The sequence below is a fragment of the Erinaceus europaeus genome, chromosome 1 (genome assembly GCF_950295315.1).
Source record: "Erinaceus europaeus chromosome 1, mEriEur2.1, whole genome shotgun sequence".
Classification (NCBI taxonomy): Eukaryota; Metazoa; Chordata; class Mammalia; order Eulipotyphla; family Erinaceidae; genus Erinaceus; species Erinaceus europaeus.
The window spans coordinates 168,338,628-168,366,087 of NC_080162.1; the positions used below are offsets into that span (position 1 = coordinate 168,338,628).

General features: G+C 35.7%; 1 protein-coding gene across 2 annotated transcripts in view; it reads right to left on the bottom strand.

The window, feature by feature from the left end:
- Positions 1–27,460, bottom strand: part of CNBD1 (cyclic nucleotide binding domain containing 1) — a 258,856-nt gene that overhangs the window by 102,701 nt on the left and 128,695 nt on the right. For both annotated transcript variants that reach the window (XM_060199270.1, XM_060199274.1), the window contains exons 7-8: positions 5,323–5,457; positions 3,679–3,811 (exon numbers count right to left, since the gene is read on the bottom strand). In XM_060199270.1, the coding sequence (XP_060055253.1) occupies positions 3,679–3,811; positions 5,323–5,457 (268 nt within the window). The remainder of the gene's footprint in view (positions 1–3,678; positions 3,812–5,322; positions 5,458–27,460) is intronic.

Consider the following 27,460-nt stretch of genomic DNA (forward strand, 5'->3'; position numbering starts at 1 on the left):
ATAGCTACTCTAGAAAGCAAGGCATTATGACACCTTAAAGCACTTAAAAAATCATTACCTCTTTCTGATATCCCTGCTCCTCACAGGAGTAGAAAACAAACGAAGAAAGAAAAAAAAATAATAACCCTCCAAGCCTTCCAAGGCAAAGTCATCCAGTGAATCTCCAAAGCCGGGAAATAAGTAAACTGTGTATGGACAAGGACAGACACTGCCACATGTTTCTGAGGGGTTTACCAGAAGCAAACATATGTTGCTGATAATGCAGATTAAAGCCAGGTGAAGGCTTCCAAGAAAGGGGCATGAGAAAGAAGGAGAAATTGGGGGGTGGGAGAGGGTGGCTTGAAATGTTTTTCATTGGGAGGCCAGGTTGTGGCGCACCTGACTGAGCACATGTATTACAATGCTCAAGGACCCAGGTTCGAGCCCCTGCAGGGGGAAAGCTTTACGAATGGGGAAAGCATGGCTGCAGGTGTCTCTCTATCTCTCTCCAACTCTGTCACCTTCCTTCTTGATTTCTTGCTGTCTCAATCTATTAAATAAAGGTTAAAAAATAAATAAAAAGAAATGCTTTTCATAACTAAACAAATATTTTTGCAATAAATATCTAGAACATTTTAATTGAAAAACACAAATGACATAAGTCAGCATATTGATTATTTTTGTCAACATTTGTAACATTTTATCAAGGAACTGATGATTTACAGAAGATGATACATTTCCATACTTCTCCAAGATAAATATCAGCACATCTCACCCTTCATCAAAGTGTCACCCTACTCAACCACATGGCCTTAGATCCATAACCTTCGCTTTGTGCTTCTCCCTTAATTCTTTTGAGTCCCCAGATCTAATGTAATAGACCATTGTCTAATGCAGTTTCCCTGTTCATTGTCTTTTGCCTGTCAGATCCTATTTACTAGTAAGAGCATCTGGCATTCATCGTCCTTCTGGCTTAAATCACTTAACATAATTCCCTCTTGTTCCACCCATATTGAAGCAAAAGAGTTTTCATCATTTCTATATTTGCATAGTATTCCATTGTGTGTGTGTATATATATATATATATATTACAACTTCCATAATCATTCAGCTGTTGAACACTTAGGCTGTTCCCACATTTAAGCTATTAAAAATAATGCTGTCAATGAACACTCATGTGTATAGATTCCTTAAGGTATGCATTTTTGTATTCTTTTTTTCCAGGAAAGAAATTGCAGGGGCCAGGCAGTAGTGCACCTGGTTACAGTGTTCAAGGACCCAGGTTTAAGCCTTTGTCCCCCATCTACAAGGGAAAAAGCTTCAGGGGTGGTGAAGCAGGGCTGCAGGTGTCTCACTGTCTCTCTCCCTTTCTATATCCTGCCCCTTTCAATTTTTCTCTGTCTCTATCCAATAATAAATAGATAAAAATATTTTTAAAGAAAATAAACCATTAGATCCATTTCTAATGTTTTTAGGATTCTCCAAACTTTTCAACAGAGCTTGACCAGTTTATATTTCCGTCTACAGTATAAAGGGGTTCCTTTCATTCCACATCCTTCCCATATCTTTAATTTATGCCAAAGGTATATATATTTCACCCTGTCTCTTTCTTTTATTTGTTTCCTAAATCCCACATACTAATAAGATCATCAAGTATTTCTGTTCCCTTCTGGTTTATTTCACTTAGCATGGTACCCTCCAGTTCTGTTCATATTGTAACAAAAGACAATAAGAAATTAATCGTTATCACAGAAGTGCAAATCATGACAATGAAAAGATACCACTTCACATCTGTGACAATGGCCTACCTTTGGTAAGGACAGAAATACCTTTGGTAAGGACAGAAATAACAGCCCTAGTGAGATTAAGAAATATTTTTACACAGTTGAAATGTAAATTGAGTCCATTCTTATAAACAGTATATTTAAAATACATATTTCATAGGATTTGGCAATTCCTCTCACAGGTATCTATCCTAAAACCACAAATATATATCCAAAGAGAGCTAATCTTTTGCTACAAACACTTCTTCTTTCAGTTTAATAGTAGAACCTTTACTATGTAACTAGGAGAGAAAACAGGTTTTGAACCTCAGTGTTGTTTAGGACAGTGTCTTGTGGGGAGATAATGGTTCCTTACTGAAGGAGATGTCAGCTATCTACTTCCTCTTGTGTTGTGGCCTTACTTAATTGGGTTGCTATAACATATAGACTGCAGTCTTAAAAATCAAACATTTATATTTTACAGATATGGAAGATGAAGATGAGGTTCCAGCCTGTTCAGTTTTTAGTGAAATCACACTTCTGACTAGAACATATGTACATCCTACATGGCCAAGAGGGCAAGATCATTTTCCTATCATCTCTTTTATAAGGGGCACTAGTTCTACTCTTGATAGCTCTAGTATCATGAGTTAATTACCTCCCAGACTACCCAGTCTCTAAACATCATATTCACAACTAGGGCTTCAACATGTGAAATTTATGGGTCACAAACATTCTGCCCATAGTAGCTGACATGTCTTGTTTAGCTGAATCAACACATCTATACTTTCTCTGTTAGTATGACCTAGAGAGTTCATGTATTATTGCTATAGTGGGTTGAATAATGATTATAAAGGTTGATTCAATATTATTATCTTATTGTAAACTCTTCTATTCATCATAAAGTTATTTTTCATTGATAATAGATATACCATCTATAACCACCTGTGATCACTAGTTCTGTATTCTTTAGGTTCAGAGAATATTTACTTGCAGTGCTTGCTAATCCTCCAATAGATTTCTTCAGATTCTCTTCCTTTCCTTAGACAACAGGGAGATTGTGATCTCTGAAGCCCAGCCCAAGGGGGAAGGAGACTGTTCTGCTCAAGTATAAAAGAAGGGAAAAGGATGAGGGGGGCACACTGTCGCCTGACTACCACTGTTGGCTGCATTCCATTTTGCAAAAGAATAAAAACATTATCTTTTGCCTTGACAATTAATTTTAATTGGACGCTATTTAAAACAGATAGGACAGGTGCAAATAAGCACACTTATGCTTAAGCGGTATTTGACTAAAGTACTGGAAAAATTATGATTTTCATTTCTCATTTATAGTTTGGTCCTTACATCAGCTGTTAGTATAGCACACAAATAAGGGTATTGGAACTGGACACTGACATATCTAGTAGAGTCCACATATTGGCATATACAGAGCCTGCGTTCAGGTCCCCATTCCCCATCCGCATGAGATAAGCTTCACTAGTGATGAAGCAGTGCTGCAAGTATCTCTTTCACTATCTCTAGTTTCCCTTTCATTTTCTCCCTATCTCTAGAAAGAGAAAGAAAGAAAGAAGAAAAGAAAGAAAAAAGAAAGTAAAGAAAAACGATCACTAAAAACAATGTAGACACAGAGCTCCAGTGATAACCCTGTTGGTAATTTAAAATAGAAATAAAAGGCTTAAACTGTGGGGATAATACAGAAGGATGTAGGGATAAGGCTAATTGTGAGATTACTATACAGGCCTATGTAAAATGTTTTTCATAAAATGCAATAACGTAAATATTCAATGTAAAGGTGATAAGTTAGAGAAAGTATGATTAAATAGTAGATGAAATAATCAAAATTGTACAATGTAAAATTATGAATAGTCATTATAAATTATTAGATAGTCTACTAATATGTTAAGTGAAAATCATAAATATGTATTTAACTCACCTTGATCTGCAGGAAATTTTTTCCATTTAATAAGTGTGACTAGCTCATATATAGATAAAGTAGGCCATGTCTCATAATATGGACACTTATGAATCAATTTTATTTTTTGTTTGAGTTCAAGATTACTTCTTTCCTAAAAAGAGTTACCAAATTTTCTATATTAGATCATTAAGAAGCTTAAATGAATATCAAATTTAGCAAATTGCACTAAAATATAATGAAGTGATGTTAAAATAAAATAATTCACATAAAATATTTTGATATTTCTAGTTATTTCTTAAATTTTTATTTATAAAATATAAATATATACAAGACCATAGCATAAGAAGGATATAATTCCACACAATACCACCACCAGAACTCCCTATCAAACCACCCCCACCTTGGTAGCTTTCCTATTCTTTATCCCTCTGGGAGTATGGACCCAGGATCATTATGGGGTGCAGATAGTGGAAGGTCTGGCTTCTGTAATTGCTTCCCCAATTTCGTGAGTTTACAGTTAACAATATTTATATGCTTATCCCACATTTGGGAGTTAATCTCTTCCCTGATCCAGCATTCTAGTCCTTTTTTCAAATACTTGACAACATCTCCCCAGACAATATCTTGGGTCCACCTTCAGGCTTAAGCATAAACTAGTAAAGTCATAGACCCCTTGGAATATATCTAGAATAGACCTACTAACTTTTTCCAAAACAGAGACCCCAAATCTTCATCTGCAATATTCTTGCCTATACACTCATGATTAGTCAACAATGTGTTCTGTTGTATATCTTAACTCTTTTTTCAGCCACCAGGTTCCAGATGCTACCATGATAGCAACCTGAATTCCCTGGGCAGATGATCCCACTGATGTGTCCAGGAATCCCACCTCCCCAGAACCCTTCCCCAACAGCGAAAGAGAGAGACAGACTGGGAGTGAGGATCAACCTACCACTACCCATGTTCAGTGGGGAAGTAAATGGGGTATCATGCCCCTGGTTCCCACCTACAGGGAGAAAGCTTCAGGAGTGGTGAAGCAGTCCTGCAGGTTTCTCTCTCTCTCTCCCTCTCTAGCTTACCCAGCTTTCTCAATTTTTCTCTATTCAATAATAAATAAATAAATAAATAATAAATAAATTTCCTGTTTGAAAAGGAAATGGATTGTCTTAATGCAGCAGAAATATGAGTTGAAAATTAAGTTTTAACTATCTACTCATACAACTCTGGGTTTTGTTGTCTAATAGAAATTTCATGCGCATTACAGTCAAGTCTGTTTAATTTTCCTGTTGTCCTTAATACACAAGATGCTGCTCACACCCAAATCATACATGAATTAAAAAAATGAATGAATGAATGAAAAATGAATGAAATAATAAACTCTAATGAAGAACAAAAAAATGCTTTCTCTGTCTACATATGTGTGCAGTATCTGTATATATATGTACACTTATATATATATATTAATAAAACTGAAAAAGCCTCTCTTTCCACTTCAATACCATTTACCAGGAAAGATTCAAGCAAATAAAAGAAATCATAGTTTATAGTCTTCAGGTCAAATCAAATTAAAAATTAAATATACACATTGTTCTCTACAGAAACAAAATATAGATTAAATGTATGTTCATAATGCAATATTATATAGATGAGATATGATCATACCAACTTTATCTTTGTGTAATTGGCTGAAGAGAATTTAATGATTTCGCAATCTTCTTCCGTAATCGCTGAGTACTTTGTTTCTGATTCACCCTGATCTGTAACTTCAAGAACACCAAAAGTACTCCACATTTTAAGCTGTAAAAATATTGAAGACAATGTCGACTTTTTAACACTAATAAGCACAAGAATCCCAATAATTATGATAGGAACAGTATAAAGGGATCTGCAAAATGGAGAACTGCAGGTCATATACAAATATGTGAATAAGATCTAGACTACCTTACTTAGATGTCATTCTTCTCTACCCAAAGATGGAAAATTTCGTTTTTTCACTAACATGAAGAAAATAGCATAAAAACATCTGCTTGATTCATTGGTGTGTGTGTGTGTGTGTGTGTGTGTGTGTGTGTGTGTGTGTGTGTGTGTGTGTATGTGTGTGTACCTAGAACAGTTTCTGGAAAATTAGTAGTTATACAATAAATATTATTGTAAGAATGAAGAACATAATACACTAACATAGTCTTCTTTTTATTCTATAATAAGTGATCTGATTCTGTACATGCAAATGATATATACGTTACATGACTATATTCAGTTTCATTAATACTGTTAATAGACTATACATTTCTGTTTTAAATATAAAAACCCAGAAACCTCTACCATGGTACAATATGACAGTTTTTAAAAGTTTGAGAATCACTTCTAATGTTAAATAATCAATCACATACGTTCATGCATTCATTCATCTTCCAACCCATTTACTCAGACTTAAGACCCCATATGTGAGTGGTGTCTATCAAAGCAGCTCATATCTATGTGTGCATGAACACATTATGGCAATTTAAATACTCCACTGAATCCAACATGTGAATCTTTGGGATGTGGAATTAATCTAGGAGTTCCAAGAAAAAAAAATCCACATCAATATGAAGAAAAAAAGTAAATCTTATACAGACATTGGACCCAACACAAAATTCACAAAATTGATTTGTAGACTTTTTAATCAATGTCATAATAAATCAACATTAACCAAAATTGTGTCATTTGGAGATAGGCTGTATATATATTCTTAGAGTCTCCTAATAAGTGAAAAATGAATATTAAACATGGAAAAACTGGTACTAGTATACATACTGTAAGTAACTATGATGCAATGAAACATGCCTCTCTCTCCCTCTTTCTCTTTATGCATTTTATATATATATATACATATATATGTATATATATGCCAATATTCATCTTCATGGAGGAAAAACCATATAATAAACATACATATATAATCACATGTGTGTATACACATTCTTGAGATTGAGATTCTTAGGACTCAAACATAGTCAATTCTGACAAGATAATACAGAAAGACATGCGTTATCCTGCTTCAGATTCATAGAAAATTGAATATTTTTCTTTTCAGTTGGATTAATACCTGAGCCTGAATATACAAATTCAAAAATAATTAAATTTAAATATTCACAGTTGAAGTCAAAGTGATCCATAATGCTATCTAGCTAGGATGAAGGCTTGAAACATTAGGCGTTGGGTTTGTTACATGTTGAAACAAGAGTACATGTTTTGGACCATTGCATGTGAAAACGTAATGGAGGTATGTTTCCTAAATCCTAGGACTTTTTGATGGTCTGAGAAGTGAAATAGAATCAAGACTCCTTTATCCAATTTATCTATGAACCCAGGTAGCTTAGTTGAACAAATAAGGACTTTTTAAAGATTTTGGCTGCTACAGTGGCAACTTTCATGACTATCTCAACTGACAACTTTAAATGTATATTCAAGCTTTGAGTTTATATTTCTGTCTCATAAAAGTATGTTTATGGAATTCCTAACATCATGATGATAAATGTGTCATTGAAAGAAATGCTATGAAAGGTGTAAGATCTATCTTATAAGACTTAAATACAGTGTTTACCTTTCCTTTCAAATTCTAATTTTTATCCTTTAATAATAGCAATTTTCAGTCATCCTTTATGCTATACTTTGTAGGAATTTGTTGGTATCAAAATGTAACTCATAGACTTCACCTAACTATACTTGAAGATTTTGCATTAACAAGTTGATAGAAGCACAAACTTCATACATGTGATATTCTAATTTTCATCTTCAAACTTGTACTGTATGGTGACATAAACTAGTCAATACAGGAATACTGTTTATGATCAACCTAGCTCTCTGAGGAGAAATGATAACTGATATTTTTGTCTCCATATAACATATAGACACAGAAATCTTAATTTGTTTAAATTCAGATGCTTCAGAAGCATAAAAAGGCACAGTATGAAAGCAACACTATTACAAAGAACTTGGAGATGAATTGAAATGACAAAGTTTATTTGAATAAAACATTGAGATTGTTGGTTGCCAGCACAAGTGGGAAGAATCAAATAATTCTCATGAAAACAGCACACTATGGTAGGCAATCTGCTAGAAGAACTTCTAATATAACATAAAGCCAGCTTCAGAGAATCTATTACTATGTGTTTTCACAAGCTGTCAAGAATCTCAAAAGAACACTTTAAAGATTTATGGTGCTAGTGGAGAAAAAATTGTTCTATAAAACAAAATAAACATCACTTTGTTGTTTTTATTTTTTTTAAATTGCAGTTCTTTAAACATAGAAAGGAATAATGTTAGTACTCAAAACTATTGGCACAAAGATAACAAGAAGGAATAATTTGTTGAAAAGGAAGTGAACTATAAACAAATGTGAAATATCTGCAATTTAAAGACTCTGCCTTTATTGATCACATAGCAATCTGGGGACAGGTGAAGCTGATCAACAATGTAAGTTTCCATAACTGACCAGTAGGAGAGCAAGAGGATGTGTGAATTCAGAACTTAAATTATGGCCTGGCAATGGTGCACCTGGCTGAGCACACACATTACCGTGTAAAAAGACCCATGTTTGAACTCCCACTAACCCGCTACCTGCAGGAATGCCATGTCACAAGCAGTCTATCTTTCACTCTCCTTTATCACCCCCTCCCCTCTCAATTTATCTGTCCTATCAAAGAAAAGAGAAAAAAGTTAAAGAAAAAAATGGTCACCAGAGTTGTGGATTCATAGTGCTGGCACTGAGCCTCAGCAATAACCCTTATAGAAATAAAAAAATGAAACACTAATTATGCAGCTGTTCAAGCAGTTGATTGGTGCACAATAACAAAAGTATAAATTTCATAATTTAAAAATATGCTTTTGTAGTTATTAATCATACTGTGAGATATTATATTTACGTATACATAGATCATGCAACATAAATTTGTTTTTTCCTCATAAAATAGGTGATACGTAAGAATACCACTACTCTCTGGGCCCCCTTCAGGTCAGGTGGATGGAAGCTGAGCGGGAAGTTGCGGAAAGCCACTGCATGCCCTCAATATCCAGCACAAAGGCTGAGATGGATATCTCATAACAAGGAGCTAATCCCCTAGTAGCCACCTCAAATGGGTAAATTTGAATTTATCATATTTTCCCCATCCCTGATATGATCAAGTCTCCATAAATGATCCAAAAGAAAGAGGAAAAGGCACTTGGGAGTCATGGAATTTGAATCCAATAATAACAGGTCTTAAGAAAACAGTATTTAAGATTTTGGAATCAGGCTTTTGGAAGAAAGTGACTTGGGCTGAAGATGGTCAAACATACTGGCTACAAAGAACAGGGTTAAAAAGCAAAAGACCTTGTGAGGTTGATGGAAAACTTAGCTAGGTTGAATCTGTGAACATTCTGGAGCACTCAGGACAGTTGTATAACCAACATAGTACAGTGAACTTATGGAAAACTGTGCACAGGTAAAAAGTGGTAACCATAGTAGGAACCACAGAATACAAGTGCTCCAAATCCCACTCCCCACTCTTAGTGACTCATGAAGTACATCCCTGGTTCTTGCCAATATAATTTTCTATTAAAACTTTATTTCTACTTACCTACAAATAAATTTAAACTACTAGAAAAAGAACAAAACAAAGTCAAATCATAAATAACTCCTAATACTAATACCATAGCCAATATTTCACAAGTTAACTCAATTAACTAAATTAAACTTCATAACAATTCCTTGCTAACAGTTGATAACAATTCCTTGATGTGAGTTTGTTGCTAATGTCATTTTAAAAACAATTGAAATGTCACACAGTTAAGTATATCTCCCAGATTGACACAACTTATAAGTTTCAGAGTCAGTAAAGAAATTCAAGTTGTTTAACTCCAGAGTCTGAGCTAGCTCAGATATTCCTCTTTGATATGTACTATTAGAGAATAGAATCAGGTGTAGAATCATTGGCATACATAATCAGGTACAGGATAGATATGAAGATTTTTATGTTGAAAACATTGTAACTACACATATTATTTTTAATAGTATTTTAAAAGCAGAATGCACTTACAGATTTTTTAATTAATTATCCTAAATCCATGTATTGAATGACAGGGACAAGTTATTTTAAATTACTTTAGCATTATTACTCTGATTATTTCCCTCAAATGACTATAATAATTTATTTTCTCTTTACAGAATAATTCTGCATTCATGCACAGATGGAGTTGGACCTGGTCATTAACAGGATATAACCATTAACTATTCAGTAAAATTTTGACATGTACAGTTTACTTCCTATGCCATCTAGACCTTCCCTTTGTGGTTTTTACTCAAACCTAAATAACTTTAGATTCATGAACAAATTTACAGAAAAGTAGAGTTCCCTTATATCTATATCCCCTCTTACATGCTTGGCCTTCACTACTTTTAAAGTGTTGTGTAGCCTTATGCATAGCTAATACCTCTATTCCTAGAACAACTTGATTCAATACCTATATTGGTAGAACTTGTTCATTGTTTTTTTTAAAAAAATATGCATAAAGAGAGAGGAAAGGAAGAGACACCACAGCATCACTCTGCCATCTCCAGAGCTTACTTTCTTGACATTGTGCTCTTATGTGGTATGATTAAAATGAACTTCCTAGCTTCTTCTCAACCTCAGATCCGTATATTCATCTGCTCTATTCCAAAGTTTTGGTTCCTGTTCATTAGTAATTTTGTCCCACCTTTCAGTCACAAAGGTGAAGATGATATCATGATTCCATCCTGACTTCCCTGGTCAGATGACCTCACCAATGTGTCTGAGAACCTCATCTCTCCAGAGCTCTACTCCACTAGGGAAAAATAGAAACAGACTGAAGGTATGGATTGACCTGCCAACACCCATGTCCAGCAGAGAAGCAGTTAAAGAAACCAGAACTCCCACCATCTGTACCCCAAAAAGAATTTTAATCCATACTTTAAGTGGGGGAGAACTGATAGGGAAAAGATGACTAAGGATTCTGAACTCCAACCCCATCAGGACCCAGAGAGAGAAGAGGAAAGAGGAAGGGGCATTTGGATGTAGTAATATGTGTATGTATGACTTGGGAAGGAAGAGAAGATAGGACCTTAAAAAACAGGCAAATATATACAAATATAGACAGACAGTTGTAGAAATAATAGTTAACTCATCTCTGTAATCTTAGAAGAACTGCTGTGGCTTACAATGGGAGGACTGGGGATTTAGAACTCTGGTGGTGTGAATAGTGCAAAGTTGTACCCCTTTTATCTTGTATTTAGTAAATGAATATTAACTCAATAAAAATTAAAAATACATTATTTACCTAGAATTGTTTATTATTCTGCCTAGTCATCTTTATATTTTCATTTTCACACTAGTAATTATTGTTTTCTTATGGTTCTATAATTTCATCTTTTCCAGAATGTCATACATTTGGGATCATATAGTATGTAGCACTCTTAGAGTGACTTCTTACACTTAGTAGCATGTGTTTAAGGTTGTTTCATGTCTGATCACAGCTTGATAGTTTATATAATTTTAGCACAATATCCCACTGTTTGGACATACTGTAATTTATTCATAAAATAGACAACTTATTGTCTCCAAGTTTTAACCACGAACTTAAAGCTACTTCAAGAACTCACGTGTATTTGTGGACAAAAATGCCTCTAGATAAATGCCAAGGAGTACATTGTTGATAAATAACTTTGTAAGAAACCACCAGACTATCAGGAGTCGGGCGGTAGCACAGCAGGTTAAGCACAGAAGGCGCAAAGCGCAAGGACCGGCATAAGGATCCCGGTTCTAGCTCTCCACAAGTAGTGAAGCAGGTGTGCAGGTGTCTGTGTTTCTCTCCCCCTATCTGTCTTCCCCATCTCTCTCCATTTCTCTCTGTCCTATCCAACAACAATGACATCAATAATAACTACAACAATAAAACAGTAAGGACAACAAAAGGAAATAAATATTTAAGAAAAAGGAAAGAAAGAAACCACCAGACTGTCCAATGTGTATCTATACCAATAGGTAGGCCCACCAACAATGAATTCTGTTTGTTCCACATCCTTGTCAGCATTTGGCAATATCTGTTCATATTTTGAATAGTTCAACAGCTATGTAATAGAAGTTCACTGCTGTCATTTGAATTATCTTGATGATATAGAGTGCCTTTCCATATATTTAATTGCAATCTACATTGTTCTTTGGCATGGTCAATATTTCTGACCATTTTTTAGTTGTTTGTTTTAGTATTGTGTGGTCTCAAATAATAGGCCTTTATTGGATACATCTTTTGCCAGTGTTTTCTTCTACTCTATGGCTTGCTCTCACACTTTATTGGTGTTACCTTTTATAGAGCAGAGTCAAAAAGTTTTCTATCATTTAAGAGTTTTATTATTTTACCTTTCTGAGTATCACCAGTGACCTGAGACAGTAAAATATGGAGACTGAGAGACCTATGAGGAGATGGCTATTTGGCAAAAGTTGTAATAGACAGTGACATTGAGAAAAGAAACCTGAGAAAAAATATATTTCCACTCTCCTGCATCTTTCTCCTTTCTATCAGGTACTCTCCATGACATGAATCCATCTACCAGTGGTCATAGAGCTCTTGGGTTTAACCACTTGGGATCGAGGGCAAGAGACAATGGAAAGTAGTTCTGGCAAATAAAGGAGGGAAAACAACAACAACAAAAATACCTATATTTCCTACTGTCTTGGCTTTTTAGTTTATTCTTTTAGGCTTCCCTTAAATAGCTAAAATAACCTCACTTTTCTGTTTCTCTTCCTTCTCCCCTCCATCTCTAGAACATTTTACACATTTGCCACTGAATATCCTAAACACCATACTGAATGTTTGCTAATTTTCATCTTTAAATCATCACTTTAAACAGGATTCTCCACAGAAAATTTAGTATGTACAATCTCCCTTCCCGTGCAATAGACACTTGTCTTTTAAATTTATCACAAAATATTCCTTTACAACTGTCATTAATTGATACTTAGTACAACAAAAATCTCCCCTACCTCTGATATCTTATAGAGCTTTTCTGTTCTATAATAAACCTTATTATATAGCACAATAAAGATTGTTATATATTGTAAATTAATTTCTTTTTTTTTAAATATTTTATTTTATTTATTTATTCCCTTTTGTTGCCCTTGTTGTTTTATTGTTGTAGTTATTATTGTTGTTGTCGTCGTTGTTGGATAGGACAGAGAGAAACGGAGAGAGGAGGGGAAAACAGAGAGGGGGAGAGAAAGATAGACACCTGCAGACCTGCTTCACCGCCTGTGAAGCGACTCCCCTGCAGGTGGGGAGCCGGGGTTCAAACCGGGATCCTTATTCCTGTCCTTGTGCTTTGCAAAGCCACCTGCGCTTAACCCGCTGCGCTACAGCCCGACTCCCAGTAAATTAATTTCTATGTGTGTGTATATTATGTCCCTGAATGGACTGTTCATTTTCAAGTCATTTTTAAATTTGAGATTAATATAATTTATGAAATTATAAGGTTACAGGGTATAGTTCCACACTGCATCCACTATAACAGCCTCCGCAGCCACCCTCCCTCTGATAACTACAGTAGTTACGAAGTTTATTTACTTCTGGTTGATATTTTTTCAAGTCCCCTGAATTTCTTTAGAGACAAGAAATAAAATTCGTTTGAGTTTTGAACTTCTTACAATGTTTAATAGAACTTTATAAATATTAAATACTAGATTTAAAAAATTGACAACAAATATAGATAAATTAATTTTCCTTCTTAAAACCAGTAGTCAATACATTTCACAAAGAGCATGCTTAATTAAATTTTCTTAAATTAACTACATTAAAATAACTTTTAAAAGAATAAATTATGTATTTCCATTAACTCACTCTGTAAGTAAGAAATTGCTCTTCTGATTACAAAGAACTTTAGGATTTAGATATGAAATTGTCTTTCTTTGTGTAAATATAAGCAATGAGAGAGAAATAATTGATTTTGAATAATGTTAAAACTCTCCTAATAACAAAATACTGAAAGTCAAGTAATATTGTTTGATGTTAAATACTTGACAGGTTTCAAAGAACTGGATATAAAAGAAAATTACATTTTGTTTCATGTAAAGAAAACACAGAAATAAATTAGACTTTTCTTTTTTCCCTACATAAGACCTTATATATCTTGAACCATAATGGAAACACATTTATCAAAATAATAACTATAATTCTGTATATAACAACATGGAAAAAATGAATGTCAGAAAGGACACCAGGAACTTAATCTAATTTAAACATACTTAAGAATTTGCTGTTCCATCAAAAACAATTATCTGTTTATGTGAAAATTTATAAATCTTTCAAGCCAATATTATAATCAAGATAGACTTTCTACATTGTTTTTCAAGTACACTTACCCCACCACTTAGAAATATTTTCTTCAAATGAACCTTATTCTGAAGCAAAAAGTTAATAAAAGACAAATAAAGAAGTTATTAAAGTAAATCTTATTTTTACCTGCTTTAGAGCCAACTTGCATAAGCAGCAGTTAAGTGTTCTACCTCAGCCTTCTGATTGCAGCAGTCCAAAAATGATTAAACAGTACAATTGAAAAATTAAAAAGGGGGCTGGGTGACAGAGCACCTGGTTGAGTACACAGTTACAGTGCACAAGGACCCAGGTTCATTCCCCTGGTCCCCACCTGCAGGAGGAAAGCTTCACGAGTGGTGAAGCAGTACTGCAGGTGTCTCTCTGTCTCTCTCCCTCTCTCTATCACCCCCTTCCTTTTCTCTGGATGTCTCTATCCAACAAATAATAAGGATAATTTTTTTAAAAAATTTAAAAAGGAAAAAGATAATTTCACATTCTGAGGCTATGCAGTTTCTGGTTCAATCCACAGCACCACCATAAGTCAGAGCTGAGCACTGCTCTGGTCAGTCTCTCTATCTATCTTGTTGTATCTCTCTCATTAAAATAAAATATATATTTAAAAAAAGAAAAGTAAAGCTATTTAGGTCTATACCAGTGATTTAGAAGGGTAAATCTAAAAGAAGCCTACACATAAATGGTCAATTTAATTGTTAATAAAGATTATGATGTTAAGAAGACAATACCACAAATCTTGGGAACTGAAATTGTACTAATGATTCTGAAGGTTCTAAATTATATAGACATTTGTTATACGCAGAGTAAGTTGTTTTGTGTAATATCACACATAATTATAAAATTTCCATGTCAGACCATCTACTCCAAAACACTTCTTCATTTCCCTTTACATTCTAACAGAAGCTTGATTTTGTTTAGACCTAAGATTGCAACGTACTCAGAGGTAATAGACTTTAACTCTAGGTTAACTCTTGATTACTTGGTGTCAGCATTGGTATTTATTTCTGCCAATTTTGAAATGAAGGGTTACTGTCTTAGTCTATTCTAGCTGTCTTAATGACTTACCAAAAATACCAAGAACTGAGTAATTTATAAAGAATAGAAATTTGTTAGCCAAAGTTCTGGAGGCTGTTGGTCTAAGATCAGAATGCCAGCATTAGTTGTAGAAGAGCCTTCTGGGCTGCAAACTTCTGATTATATTATCACACTGTAAAGAGGCAAAGGATTTGTCTGGAGCATTTTTTAAAAAATAATGGCAACAATACCATTCAAAGGTTTCTACTTTCACAATCATTCCTAAAGATACTGCTTTTTTATTATCATCACTTTGGGTATTAAGATTTCAACATATGCATCTTGAGTGGATACAATCTTTAGACCACAGCATTAATCTATGTCTCAATGTGGCCAAGAGACAAAATTACAAGGGGCCAGGTAGTGGCATGCCTGGGTAAGCACATACATTACAGTACACAAGGACCAGGTTCAAGCCCCTGGTCCCCACCTGCAGTGGGAAGCTTCACAAGTGGTGTAGCAGGTCTGCAGGTGTCTCTCTACTCTCTTCCTTTCTACCGCCCTCTTCCCTCTCAATTTCTCTCTGACTTTATCTAATAAATTAATTAATTAAATATTTTAAAAAATAAAATAATTATAAAACTCATTAAATATTGAGGTAATGTAGAAATATTTGTTTGGTGCTGCTACTGAGCTATCAGAAATTATTTATTATTGGTATTTTGGGGAAAATCAGAACAAGTTATAGAAGCTTGAAAGAGGAAAGTTGGTTTTCTATCATCTTTCCAAAAAGGCAGATAGTTACACAACTGCTTAAAAAATATATAGGATAGACATATGGTGTGAGAAATCTTAACACAAAGATATGAACTTCACTCTTGAGAGAATAATTTAAAGAGTACAGAAAATACTAAAATTTTAAGCTTGGGAGATGATGCTTAGTTATTTTGTAGGTTCAACTCTAACAGAATCAAGGTACTTGCTGGATATGCAGTGGGAATGCATATGCAGAAAGAGAATAGTTTCCAATTATGTTATAAAACCAAAATTGCTCTAACAAAGGAATCCTTAATCATGTGACATTTTCTTAAACAGTTATAAAGATAAAGAGCTTAAGAGTTTAAAATTAAAGAAACATAATATTGAAAAATTTAGAAGAGGAAGTGAAAAATGGAAAATTATAAAAATGTAGTTTGTAATCTAGAAAGTAAATAGAGTATTCTTTATGTAATAAAAGCCAAATTGCTAAGAAATAAAAATAATGAATGAAAAATTAAGTGGAAGAGATATTGGAAGTAAATTCTGAAATATCTTGAGGTCTTTTTTCTGACACCTACCACAAGGAGATGAGAAATTGTATTCATATGTCAACAACTGTACAGTACTGTAAAACATTAACCCTCCACTAAAATCACTTTTTTTTTTAGGAGGACTAACAAAATGAAAATATGAGTGTCAATAAAATAGATAGCCTGGATAGTGGACTTGTTTTCCTATGCACGTTATCCAGGTTCAAGTTCAGTCCCCACAGCTTTTGGTGCTGTCTCTTTCCCTCTCTCTCTTTCTCTCTCTCTGCATTTGAAAAAGTCAGTTTGAATAAAATTGGTGGTGGCTCACCTTGGTAAGAATACACAGGGATCTAGCATCAAGTCCTGGTACCCACCTGCAGAGGGAAAGCTTCACATGTAGTGAAGCAGTGCTTCAAGTGTATCCCTTTCTCTATTGGTTTCCATCTTTCCCCTCTCTATTTCTGTCTCTCCCCCCAAAAAAGTAAATAAATAAAATATTTTTAAATCAATCTGAAATAGTGAAGAATGGGTGATGAAGATGAATAAGACGGGAGTCGGGCTGTAGTGCAGCAGTTTAAGCCACATGGTGCAAAGCACAAGGACTGGAGAAAGGATCCAGATTAAAGGGCTTCCCACCTGAGGGGGCGGGGCTCACTTCACAAACGGTGAAGCAGGTCTGCAGGTGTCTTTCTCTCCTTCTGATTTCCCCTCCTCTCTCCATTTCTTTCTGTCCTATCCAACAACAATGACATCAATAACAACAATAATAATAACCACCACAACAATAAAACAACAAAGGCAACAAAAGGGAAAAATAGCCTCCAGGAGCAGTGGACTCATGGTGCAGGCACCAAGCCTCAGCAATAACCCTGGAGGCAAAAAAAAAAAAAAAATTAATAGGGCAGTTATGTAGAGTACTGAATTAATTATACTAATCAGGTTCAAATTCAAGCCACTTGTACTATATTTCTTTAACAATTTACTTGATTTATAAAAACCTCGCTGTTTCTACTACAAAATAGTACTATAATAATACTTAACAGTCATCATTTTTATTAACAAGTCCAGGTAATCATTTAATTAGTCCCTATAAAGTATTTTAAATAAACACTTGGAACATGGTAAACACTCAATAATCATTAGAATCCTAATTATCAGTTAATTTTATCATTAAAATCCTAATTATCTTAGATACTTATAATAGGAAAAAGAAAATATTATCAATATAAATAAGAAATTTCCCAAAACAGTTGGATAAAAAGAACATAGTTTTATTATTTTAGGAAAATCTTTTTTTTTGAGGGGGGGTTAATGCATTACAGTGTAGTCATTGTCACATGCATATAATTTGATTGAGCTCCCAAACCCTGCCCCACAGTTGTCTTCCATCTTTCTCCAGCCCCTCTTTCTTCCCCTAGAGTTCCTTGCTTTGATGCAATACACCATGTACAGTAAATCTTTCACTTTGCTTTCTTTCTTCTTATTCCTATTAGTACCCACTTATAATTGAGATCATTCTGTATTCATTCTTCTCTTTTGGCTTATTTTACTTAACACAATGTCCTCCAATTTCATCCAAGGTAATGCAAAGGAGATGACTTCATTCATCTTTAACAGCTGAATAATACTCCACCACTAATATATACCACAGTTGTTGTTGTTGTTATTGTTGTTTAGTCACTCATTTGTCACTGTATATCTGGGTTGTTTTGGTTGATTACAAATTGTGCTGCTATGAACATGGGTATACATAGGTCCCTTCTGATAGGTGTTTCCTTTAGCTAAATACCTAGGAGAAAAATTACTGAGTTATACGGTAGCTATTTCTAATGTTCTAAGAAATTTCCAGACTGTCTTCTACAAGGGTTGGACCATTTTACATTCCCACCAGCAGTTCAGGAGTGTCCCTTTTTCTCCACATCCTCTCCAACATTTGTTGTTACTATCTTTTCTAATATATGGAATTCTCACAAGTATAAAGTGGCATTTCATTGCTGTTTTTATTTGCATTATTCTGATTCTTTAAGAACTTTCTCATTTGTCTGTTGACCCTCTGGATCTCTTCTGTAAGGTTTCTGCTCATGTTCTTACCCCATTTAGTTATTTAGTTGTTTGTTTTCTTGGAGTTAAGCTTACTGAGCTCTTTATAAATTTTACTTTTAATTACTTGAGTATGTTGTATAAAGATCTTCTGCCACCTATAGGATGTCTTTATGTTAGTTTTGGGATACTCTTTGCTGAAAAACTTTTCAGGTTTTGCTTTATTTAGTGTTAAATACTTGAAGTTTTTTTTTTGAAGTATAGGTCACAAAGTGTTCTGCCAATGTTTTCTTCTAGGTATTTTATAATCCCTGTTATAGTATCTATGTCTTTGATACACTTGGAGTTGAATTTTGTGCTTGGTGATATTTGGTGGTCTAATTTCATTTGTTTGCATGTTTCAGCCCAATTTTTCCAGTATTTCTTGAACAGAATTTCCTTTCTCCATTTACTGCTCTGGACCCTTTGTCAAAAATGTGTTCCCTATAGATGTGGGGACTTAATTCTGGACTTTCAATTCTGTTTCACTGCTTTATATATCTTATTAGGCTCAGGTGGAAGGTTGTTTTTAGTATAGGAGCACTGTAATATAGTTTGACGTCAGGAAGTGTGATGTCTCTGGTATTTTTCTTTTCCTCAAAATTGATTTGATAATCCTAGGAATTTTTTGGTTCGAGATAATTTTTTGTAGCTTTGAAGAAATCTGGCAATATCTTTGGGGGTAGGATTAAATCTATATATGGCTCTAGTAGGATAGTCATTTTGATTATGTTAATTCTTCCTACCCACCAGTATGGAATATTTTTCCATTTCCTTGTATCTATAATTCCATGGAGAATGATTCATAGTTTTAAGACTACAAGTCCTTTATTGTTTTTGTTAAATTTATTACTAAATATTTGATGATTTTTTTGCTACAGTAAAAGGGATGGTTCTGGATGTCTTCAACTAATTTAGTGTTTTCATAAAGGACTGCCACTGATTTTTTTGTATATTGTCTGCCATTTTACTGTATTGTTTATTTTTTTTAAAATATTTATTTTATTTATTTATTCCCTTTTGTTGCCCTTGTTGTTTTATTGTTGTAGTTATTATTGTTGTTGTCGTTGTTGGATAGGACAGAGAGAAATGGAGAGAGGAGGGGAAGACAGAGAGGAGGAGAGAAAGATAGACACCTGCAGACCTGCTTCACCACCTGTGAAGCGATTCCCCTGCAGGTGGGGAGCCGGGGTTCGAACCGGGATCCTTATGCCGGTCCTTGTGCTTTGCGCCACCTGCGCTTAACCCGCTGCACTACAGCCCGACTCCCTGTATTGTTTAATAAGGAGATTTTTACTGTTATCTTTAAGGTTTTCTATGTATGTCGTCATATCATCTTCAAATAGTGACAGTTTCACTTCTTTTCTGAATTTCTTTAACTCTTTTATCTTGCCTAATTGCTATGCCTAGGACTTCCAACACTATGATGAATAGTAGTGGAGACAGTAGGCAGCCCTGCCTTGTACCTGATTGGAATAGAAAGTCTTTTAGCTTCTCACCATTGGTGTGTTGTATATAGACTAGACAAGTTTGAGGAATTTCTCATGTATTCCCATTTTTAAAAAATATGTTGACCATGAATGGGTATTGGATATTGTCAAAAGCTTTTGCTGCATTTATTAAAATAGTCATATGGTCTTGGGTTTTCCTTTTGTTGAAATGGTGAATCACATTTATTGATGTATGTATGTTGAACCAGCTTTGCATCCCTGGGATAAAGCTTACATGGTCATGGAGTAAAATTTTCTTCATGTACTACTGTATCTGATTGACCAGGATCTTTTTGAATATCTTAGCATCTAGGCTCTATAAGGATACTGATCTATAGTTCTTTTTTAGTCGCATCTCTATATGCTTTTGGCATCAGAGTGATACTAGCTTCATAGTAGGTGTTAGGAAGTATTCCTGTATCTTCAATATTTTGTAATAGCTTGAGGAGTATGTGCAATAGTTCCTTCTTGTAGAATTTGTAAAACCATCTAGGTCTAGACTTTTGTTTTGGGAAGGTTTTTGGTTACTACTTCAATTTCTTTTTTTAAGGTTTTTAAATAATTTTTTAATATTTATTTATTCCCTTTTGTTGCCCTTGTTTTTATTGTTCTAGTTATTTTTTTTCCTGATGTCATCATTGTTGGATAGGACAGAGAGAAAAACCGAGAGGATGGGGAAGACAGAAAAGGGGAGAGAAAATAGACACCTGCAGAACTGCTTCACCGCCTGTGAAGGGACTTCCCTGCAGGTGGGGAGGGGGGTGGGGGGGCTTGAACAGTGATCCTTAAGCCGGTCCTTGTGCTTGGTATCATGTGCGTTTAACCCTCTGTGCTACCGCCGGACTCCCACTACTTCAATTTCTTCGGCTGTAATTGGTAGATTCATGATTTGCAGTTCTAACTGGTTTAGTTTCATAAGGGTGTATGTGTCTAGAAATTTATCCATTTGCTCCAGTTTCTCCAGTTTGGTAGTATATAATTGTTCATGGAAAGCCTTATACAATTTCTGTGGTGTTGGTTGCACTTTGTTCTGTTTCATTCATAAAACGATTTGTTTGGGCCTACTCCCTTTGTTTTTTTTAGTAAGTCTGACTAAGTGTTTGTCTATTTTATTTACCTTTTCAAAGCCACTGTTTCCCCAAAGAAGCACAAGGAGTTGAGGCAAAGGAGTTGGGGATCATACTCACCAGCCTGAATACAGGGAAGTCTGGATCCCCTAACAGCAAATGATAAGAGCTGTAGACTGCACTTGCCCACCCTATTATAGCAAAGCCTGGTGAAGGAGAGGTCACTACTCTGTTCTCCCTGGGCAGAGAGCTAGGGATCGCACTTACATGCCTCAGTAGAGTGAAGTCTCTGGTTTCCCTGAATGTACATGTGTAAATTGGGTTCCTTACTTAACAGAAAGTTGTGGAACCTGGAGCAGGGCCCAGGTCTGGCTTGGTGGGCTTTTGGTTGAGATTAGGGGTAGGGTGAGGTCCTTCCCAGTGGTAGTGCAAGCAGGCTGACACCACTCATTCAGAATCACTAAGAGCTGAAGGCTCGCTCAGAGCTCCATGCACAGGGTCTGGCAGGCTTGTTGGTATAGATGGTGGTGCTGGGAACTGGGGTCTGGAGAATCTTAATGGGGAAATCCTTGACTTGTTCTTAGTCTATGTCCCAGGTCTTCTTGTATTTCTTTTCTTCTATTTTTGAGTTTACTGTCTCTCAAGGGATATTTCTACATTTGTTGGTTCATTTATTTCCCTTGGTTGTTGTTTCTGTTGTCACTATTTCACAGACAGAAATCCCAGAGCTTCAAGAATATTACTATCTTCTTTCTCTCAGGGAAAAATAAAACTTATAAATTAAGTTTTTAGAAAAACAGGAATGGTACAAAAGTTCAACTAACAATCTTTACAATTTAAGACTAAGGTATTTTTTTTACTTTATTATTATTTTTTTTGATGAGGGCATAAACCAAGAGGGAAGGGAGAGATAGAAAGGGAAAGGGAGCAAAAGAGAAAAAGTGCATTTAAAACTTTTTCAAGTTAATAAATTATTGGGCAAAATCCTCTTACAACTGAGTTTGGTTCCATTAAATTGTAACATCATCTGGCTAATTTTAGTGAAACTTTTTCAATATTTGACCAATCAAGGAAAGAAAATGTGTAGCAAGTAATATGATGATTAGTATTTAAAATTCCATTATGTTGTTGTCTCCAGGCCTTCAACATTACATTCAACTTTTTTTTAGTGATTTAATATTAATTTACAAAGCCATAAGGTAGCAGGGGTGTTAATTTCACACTGTTCTCACCACCAGAGTTCTGAGTCTCCATTCCCTCCATTGGAAAATGCAGTAGTTCTTTCAAGTTCTCAGATATGGGTTGACTATTTTCTTTTTTTTTTAATATTTATTTTATTTATTTATTCCCTTTTGTTGCCCTTGTTGTTTTATTGTTGTAGTTATTATTGTTGTTGTCGTTGTTGGATAGGACAGAGAGAAATGGAGAGAGGAGGGGAAGACAGAGAGGAGGAGAGAAAGATAGACACCTGCAGACCTGCTTCACCACCTGTGAAGCGACTCCCCTGCAGGTGGGGAGCCAGGGGTTCGAACCGGGATCCTTTGCCGGTCCTTGTGCTTTGCGCCACCTGCGCTTAACCTGCTGCGCTACTGCCCGACTCCCCTAGGGTTGACTATTTTCTACAATTTTATATATATATATCCATCCCATTTTTTTGATATCTCTTCTTTTTCTTTATTATTTATTTATAAAAAGGAAACACTGACAAAACCATAGACTAAGAGGGGTACAACTCCACACAATTCCCACCACCAGAACTCTGTATCCCATCCCTTCACTTGATAGCTTTCTTATTTTTTAACCCTTGGGAGTATGGACCCAAGGTCATTGTAGATATCCATCCCATTTTTTATGGTCTTGCCCTCTGTTCCTTTCTCATTCACAAGTTACTACTTCCAAGTGTTCCTTCTTATTCTCTTTTCTCTCTCAGGGGCCTGATGGAATTGAGTGGGGTTAGAGCCCACTGTCCATCTTCTGCAAACATATCTCCCCTTTTGGGGATATGGGCCAAAAATGTTTTGGGGGTGCAGAAGGTGGGAGTTCCATCTTCTTTAATTGCTTCACTACTGGACATGGATATTAGTAGGTCGATCCATACTCCCAGTGTGTTTCTATCTTTCCATAGTGGGGTAGGATTCTGCAGAGGTGAGGTCCCAGGATATATTGTTGAGGTCATCTGCCTAGCAAGTTCAGGATGAAATCATAGTAGCATCTACAACTTGGTGGCTGAAAGGCAATAAGATATAAATCAGGACAAAATGTTTAATAAAGAGAAATCAAAAAGTATGAATAGAACAGATGAGCATAGGGATTTTATGGTGGAAAGAAGCCAGGAAGCCTATTTTGATATGTTCCTAGAGTCCCATGACTTTAATCTCTTCCTTAATTTCATCTGACACAATAGTTAAGTAGTGTTGTTGAGTTTCCATATTTGGGATTTTTACTAATATTGTTTGCTATTAAGAGTTAGTTTAATTCCACTATGGTTTAAGAAGATGTTTGGGATAATTTCCATGCTCTTGAATTTGTTGACATTGTCTTTGTGGCCTAACATATGGTCTGTCCTTGTGAATGGCCCATGTGGACTCAAACAGAATGTGTATACCATTTTCTTGGGATGAAAGAGTCTGAATATGTTCAATAGGTCAAGTCTATCTATCTTTTCAATTAATTTTCTTTTTCCTTAATTATCTGCCTAGATGACATGTCAGTCTAAGACAATGGGATGTTGAGGTCTCCTGCAGGGAAAGAGTAACAAAGACAGAAGAAAGATACCACTATATCAGAAGTTTCTCTAGCATAGTGGGCTGGCTGGAATATGAGTTATATCTTAAATATTTATCTATTTATTTTATTTATCTAACTGCTCAGCCCTGAGTTATGGTTCTTCTTCTTCTAGTGTTTGCCCTTCTTCCGTAGTCAGTCAACAGCATCAGGTTGAGCCTGATGTAAAGTTTCGAGACCTCCTTTGAATCTGGAGAGGTGGCAGGCGTTGACTATATGAGTCATAGTCTGTCTGTAGCCGCAGGGGCAGTTCGGGTCGTCTCTGGCTCCCCAGCGATGGAACATAGCGGCTCACTGGCCATGGCCTGTTTGATAGCAATTGAGGAGGGCCCAATCATAATGTGCTAGGTCAAAGCCGGGTTGACGCTTGCAGGGGTCTGTGATGAGGTGTTTTGTTCTTTGCCTCAGCTGACTGCCGACTCTGTTTCCAAGAGACTGGAACAGAGAAGTTCAGTGTAGGCATAGGGGACCAGATTGGGTGACGAGACGTCAAGCGTTAGACAGGGTGGGCGAAGATATCCGCGTATATTGGCAGGTCCGGTCGAGTGTAGATGTGGGAAATGAACTTAGATGATGCCGCATCCCGACGAATATCTGGCAGGGCAATGTTGCTAAGAACTGGCAGCCATGGAACCGGGGTGGAATGGATGGTTCCAGAAATTATCCTCATGGAGGAATATAATTTGCAATCGACCAAGTGGACATGGGGGCTACGGAACCATACTGGGGCACAGTATTCTGCAGTGGAATAGCATAATGCCAGAGATGATGATCGTAGTGTGGAAGCACTTGCGCCCCGTGAGGAGCTAGCCAGTCTTGCAATGATGTTATTCCTCGCGCCCACCTTTGCTGCAGTTTTTATGAAATGTTCGTGAAATGACAGAGTGCGATCGAGAGTAACGCCAAGACAGACTGGCTGGGCTTCATGCCGGATTCTCGTATCACCAAGCTGCACATTAAGCTCACGCGAGGCCGAGGCATGGTGTAGATGGAAAACAGATGATACCGTTTTTGCAGTGCTAGGGATTAGTCGCCATTTTTTACAGTAATCAGATATCAGAGACATGTCTTTCGTGAGTGTTTCCTCGAGGATGTCGAACTTGGATGCCTGAGTTGCATAGCAGATGTCATCGGCGTAGTTGAACTTCCTTGAAGAAGTTTCTGGGAGGTCACTGATGCAAATATTAAATAGCGTAGGAGCCAGAACAGAGTCCTGGGGGAGGCCACTTGAGACAAGTCTCCATCTGCTAGACTTGTCACCCAGATGCACCCGGAATCTTCTGTTTTGGAGAAGAAACGATATAGTGTTGGCCACCCATGGAGGCAGGCATCTTGAGATCTTGACTAGGAGACCACGGTGCCAGACCGTGTCATAGGCTGCTGTGAGATCAACAAAGACAGCACCCGTCTTTAAATTCTTCTGGAATCCATTTTCAATGTACATTGAGAGGGCCAGGGCTTGTTCGCAGGTAGATCTTCCTGGGCGGAAACCAGCTTGGGCGGGTGATAGGGAATTTCTCTGTAAGATGAGTTATGGTGATGTTAGGGAATTAACCTGGGATTCCTGGTGACTCAGGCATGAGTCATCAACAAGTATGACCAGTATGTTTTCTGCGTAGTCATCTGTGCCACATTCATGGTAAAATAGCACCATCTCATGTGAGCTACCTCATCTAACATCGGAAACATTGCTAATAATAATCCCCAGTTCAAAGAGGAGTCAAAGAAATTCAAATCATTTAAAAATGTAGTGACAGTATTGGGTCAATAGCACTTCCCATTGAAAATCCATAAAATTACTTTGCAAATCACAGGAAAAATATATTTCAGCTATTCAAAATAAAGTCAGTAGAGGCTTATATTAAAAATTTTATATATGTGTTTTATAAGATTATGTGAAAGTCAAACTCAAAAGCCATTGTAGTAAAAACCAATACATTTACTACAAAATCTAATGTATCTGTGTAATAACAATAACAACAAAGCAAAATGATGAGTAATAGAGCATATTGGGAAGTTATATTCCCAACACATGTAATGAGAAGTCATTAAATCACTACAATACTCAAAAGTCTAAGAAATTAATCAGCAAAAAAGACAAAGAAGTAACAGTAAAATTAGCAGTCAGTGAAACAAACATTTTAATGTGTAAGTGCAAACACCCATATGTTAGAAATTATACTTACTTCTCTACCTCTAAGTAAGTGTTGAAAGGTTAACAATGATATTAAATATTGCATACAGCTCAATTTTTTATCTTTAAATCCAATATTTAAAGACAAAAGCATTGTTATATAAACACTTTGTCTTCAGATAAAGTTTAATATGAAAGACTTTAAAAGTATGTGAAGGCATAAAGAACATTAAAAGTTTTAATTCTATCAAGTGTATGTTTTTAAATGAGTTATCTCTGAGTTAATGCTTATGCATGAAGTTCTTTTATTTTATGATGTTATTAAAACAATGGTAAACAGACAATGTGCACCAATAAACATCTCTTCTTTATTGTCTTTATAATAAAGAGCACTAAGAAGATCTTATAGATCGTATAACTTTATTCTTGCTCTAATTTATTTTCTAATATTAGTAAATTTGCTATGACCTAATGTTTACTTCCAGTTTGCAATATATTTATCTTAAAAGTTCCATCACCATGTAAGAGAACAGAGGCCAAGGGGTTTAGATAACAGTAGGCCGAGAAGTCTGGGTACCTTCCTTGCATTTTCAGAAACCTTGTGGCAGAGGAACTAGATGTCATATAAATTCTTTATACCTGTCAAGCAGGAATTTTCTTTACTCTTGAGGATTTCACGTTATTCTGTCTTGCCCCAAATTTCCTAGAATAAATTTCAATTTTAAAATTATTGGCTGAGCATCTATGCAGTGACACAGCTGAGCACATATTTTACCATACACAAGAATCCTCACCGGAAGAGGAATCTACAAGAGCAGTAAAGCAGTGGTACAGCTGTCTTTTTTCATCCCTCTCCCTCTCGCTCTCCCTCGCTCTTATCTATCAATTTATCTCAGAGAGAGAGAGAGAGAGAGAGAGAGAAAATGAAAGAGTGCAGGGAGGAAGGAAAAGGGAGGAGAGAGAAATAGGAAAAAATGCTTGAGTCTGGCCAGCACTACATGGGAGGAAACCTCAGTGTTGTGATCAGTCTGTCATGTACACCTATCTATCTATCTATCTATCTATCTATCTATCTATCTATCTATCTATCTATCATCTATTTATCTATCTATCTGAAACCTTTAGCTTGGAGAAATGAGGCCACAATAACAACAGAAGAAAAATATATTGCAGACAGATTGACTTTGCCAAATTAACAAACTATTGCTAGCACCACTGCCACCATCCAAAGAGCTTGTCATTGACCAGTTAGCAATTGACAAAGGAAAGCAGATTTCTGGACTCAAAAAACACCCAATTTGTTCCCTTCCCTCCTTCCACAAGTTCTTTGCTTTGGTTCAATACACCGCATCCACTGCAAGTTTCGCTTTGTGCTTTCCCTTTCTGCCCTTTGTTGAAGTTTCACCTATGAAATGATGTGGTATCCATCTTTCTCATATTGGCATATCTTACCTAACATGTTTCCTTCAAGTTACATCCAAAATGAGGCAAAGCAGATGATTCCATCGTTTTTAACAGTTGAGTAGTATTCCACACTATATATATATTTCTTTACAGAAAATAGCATCCATGTTTTATTATTTT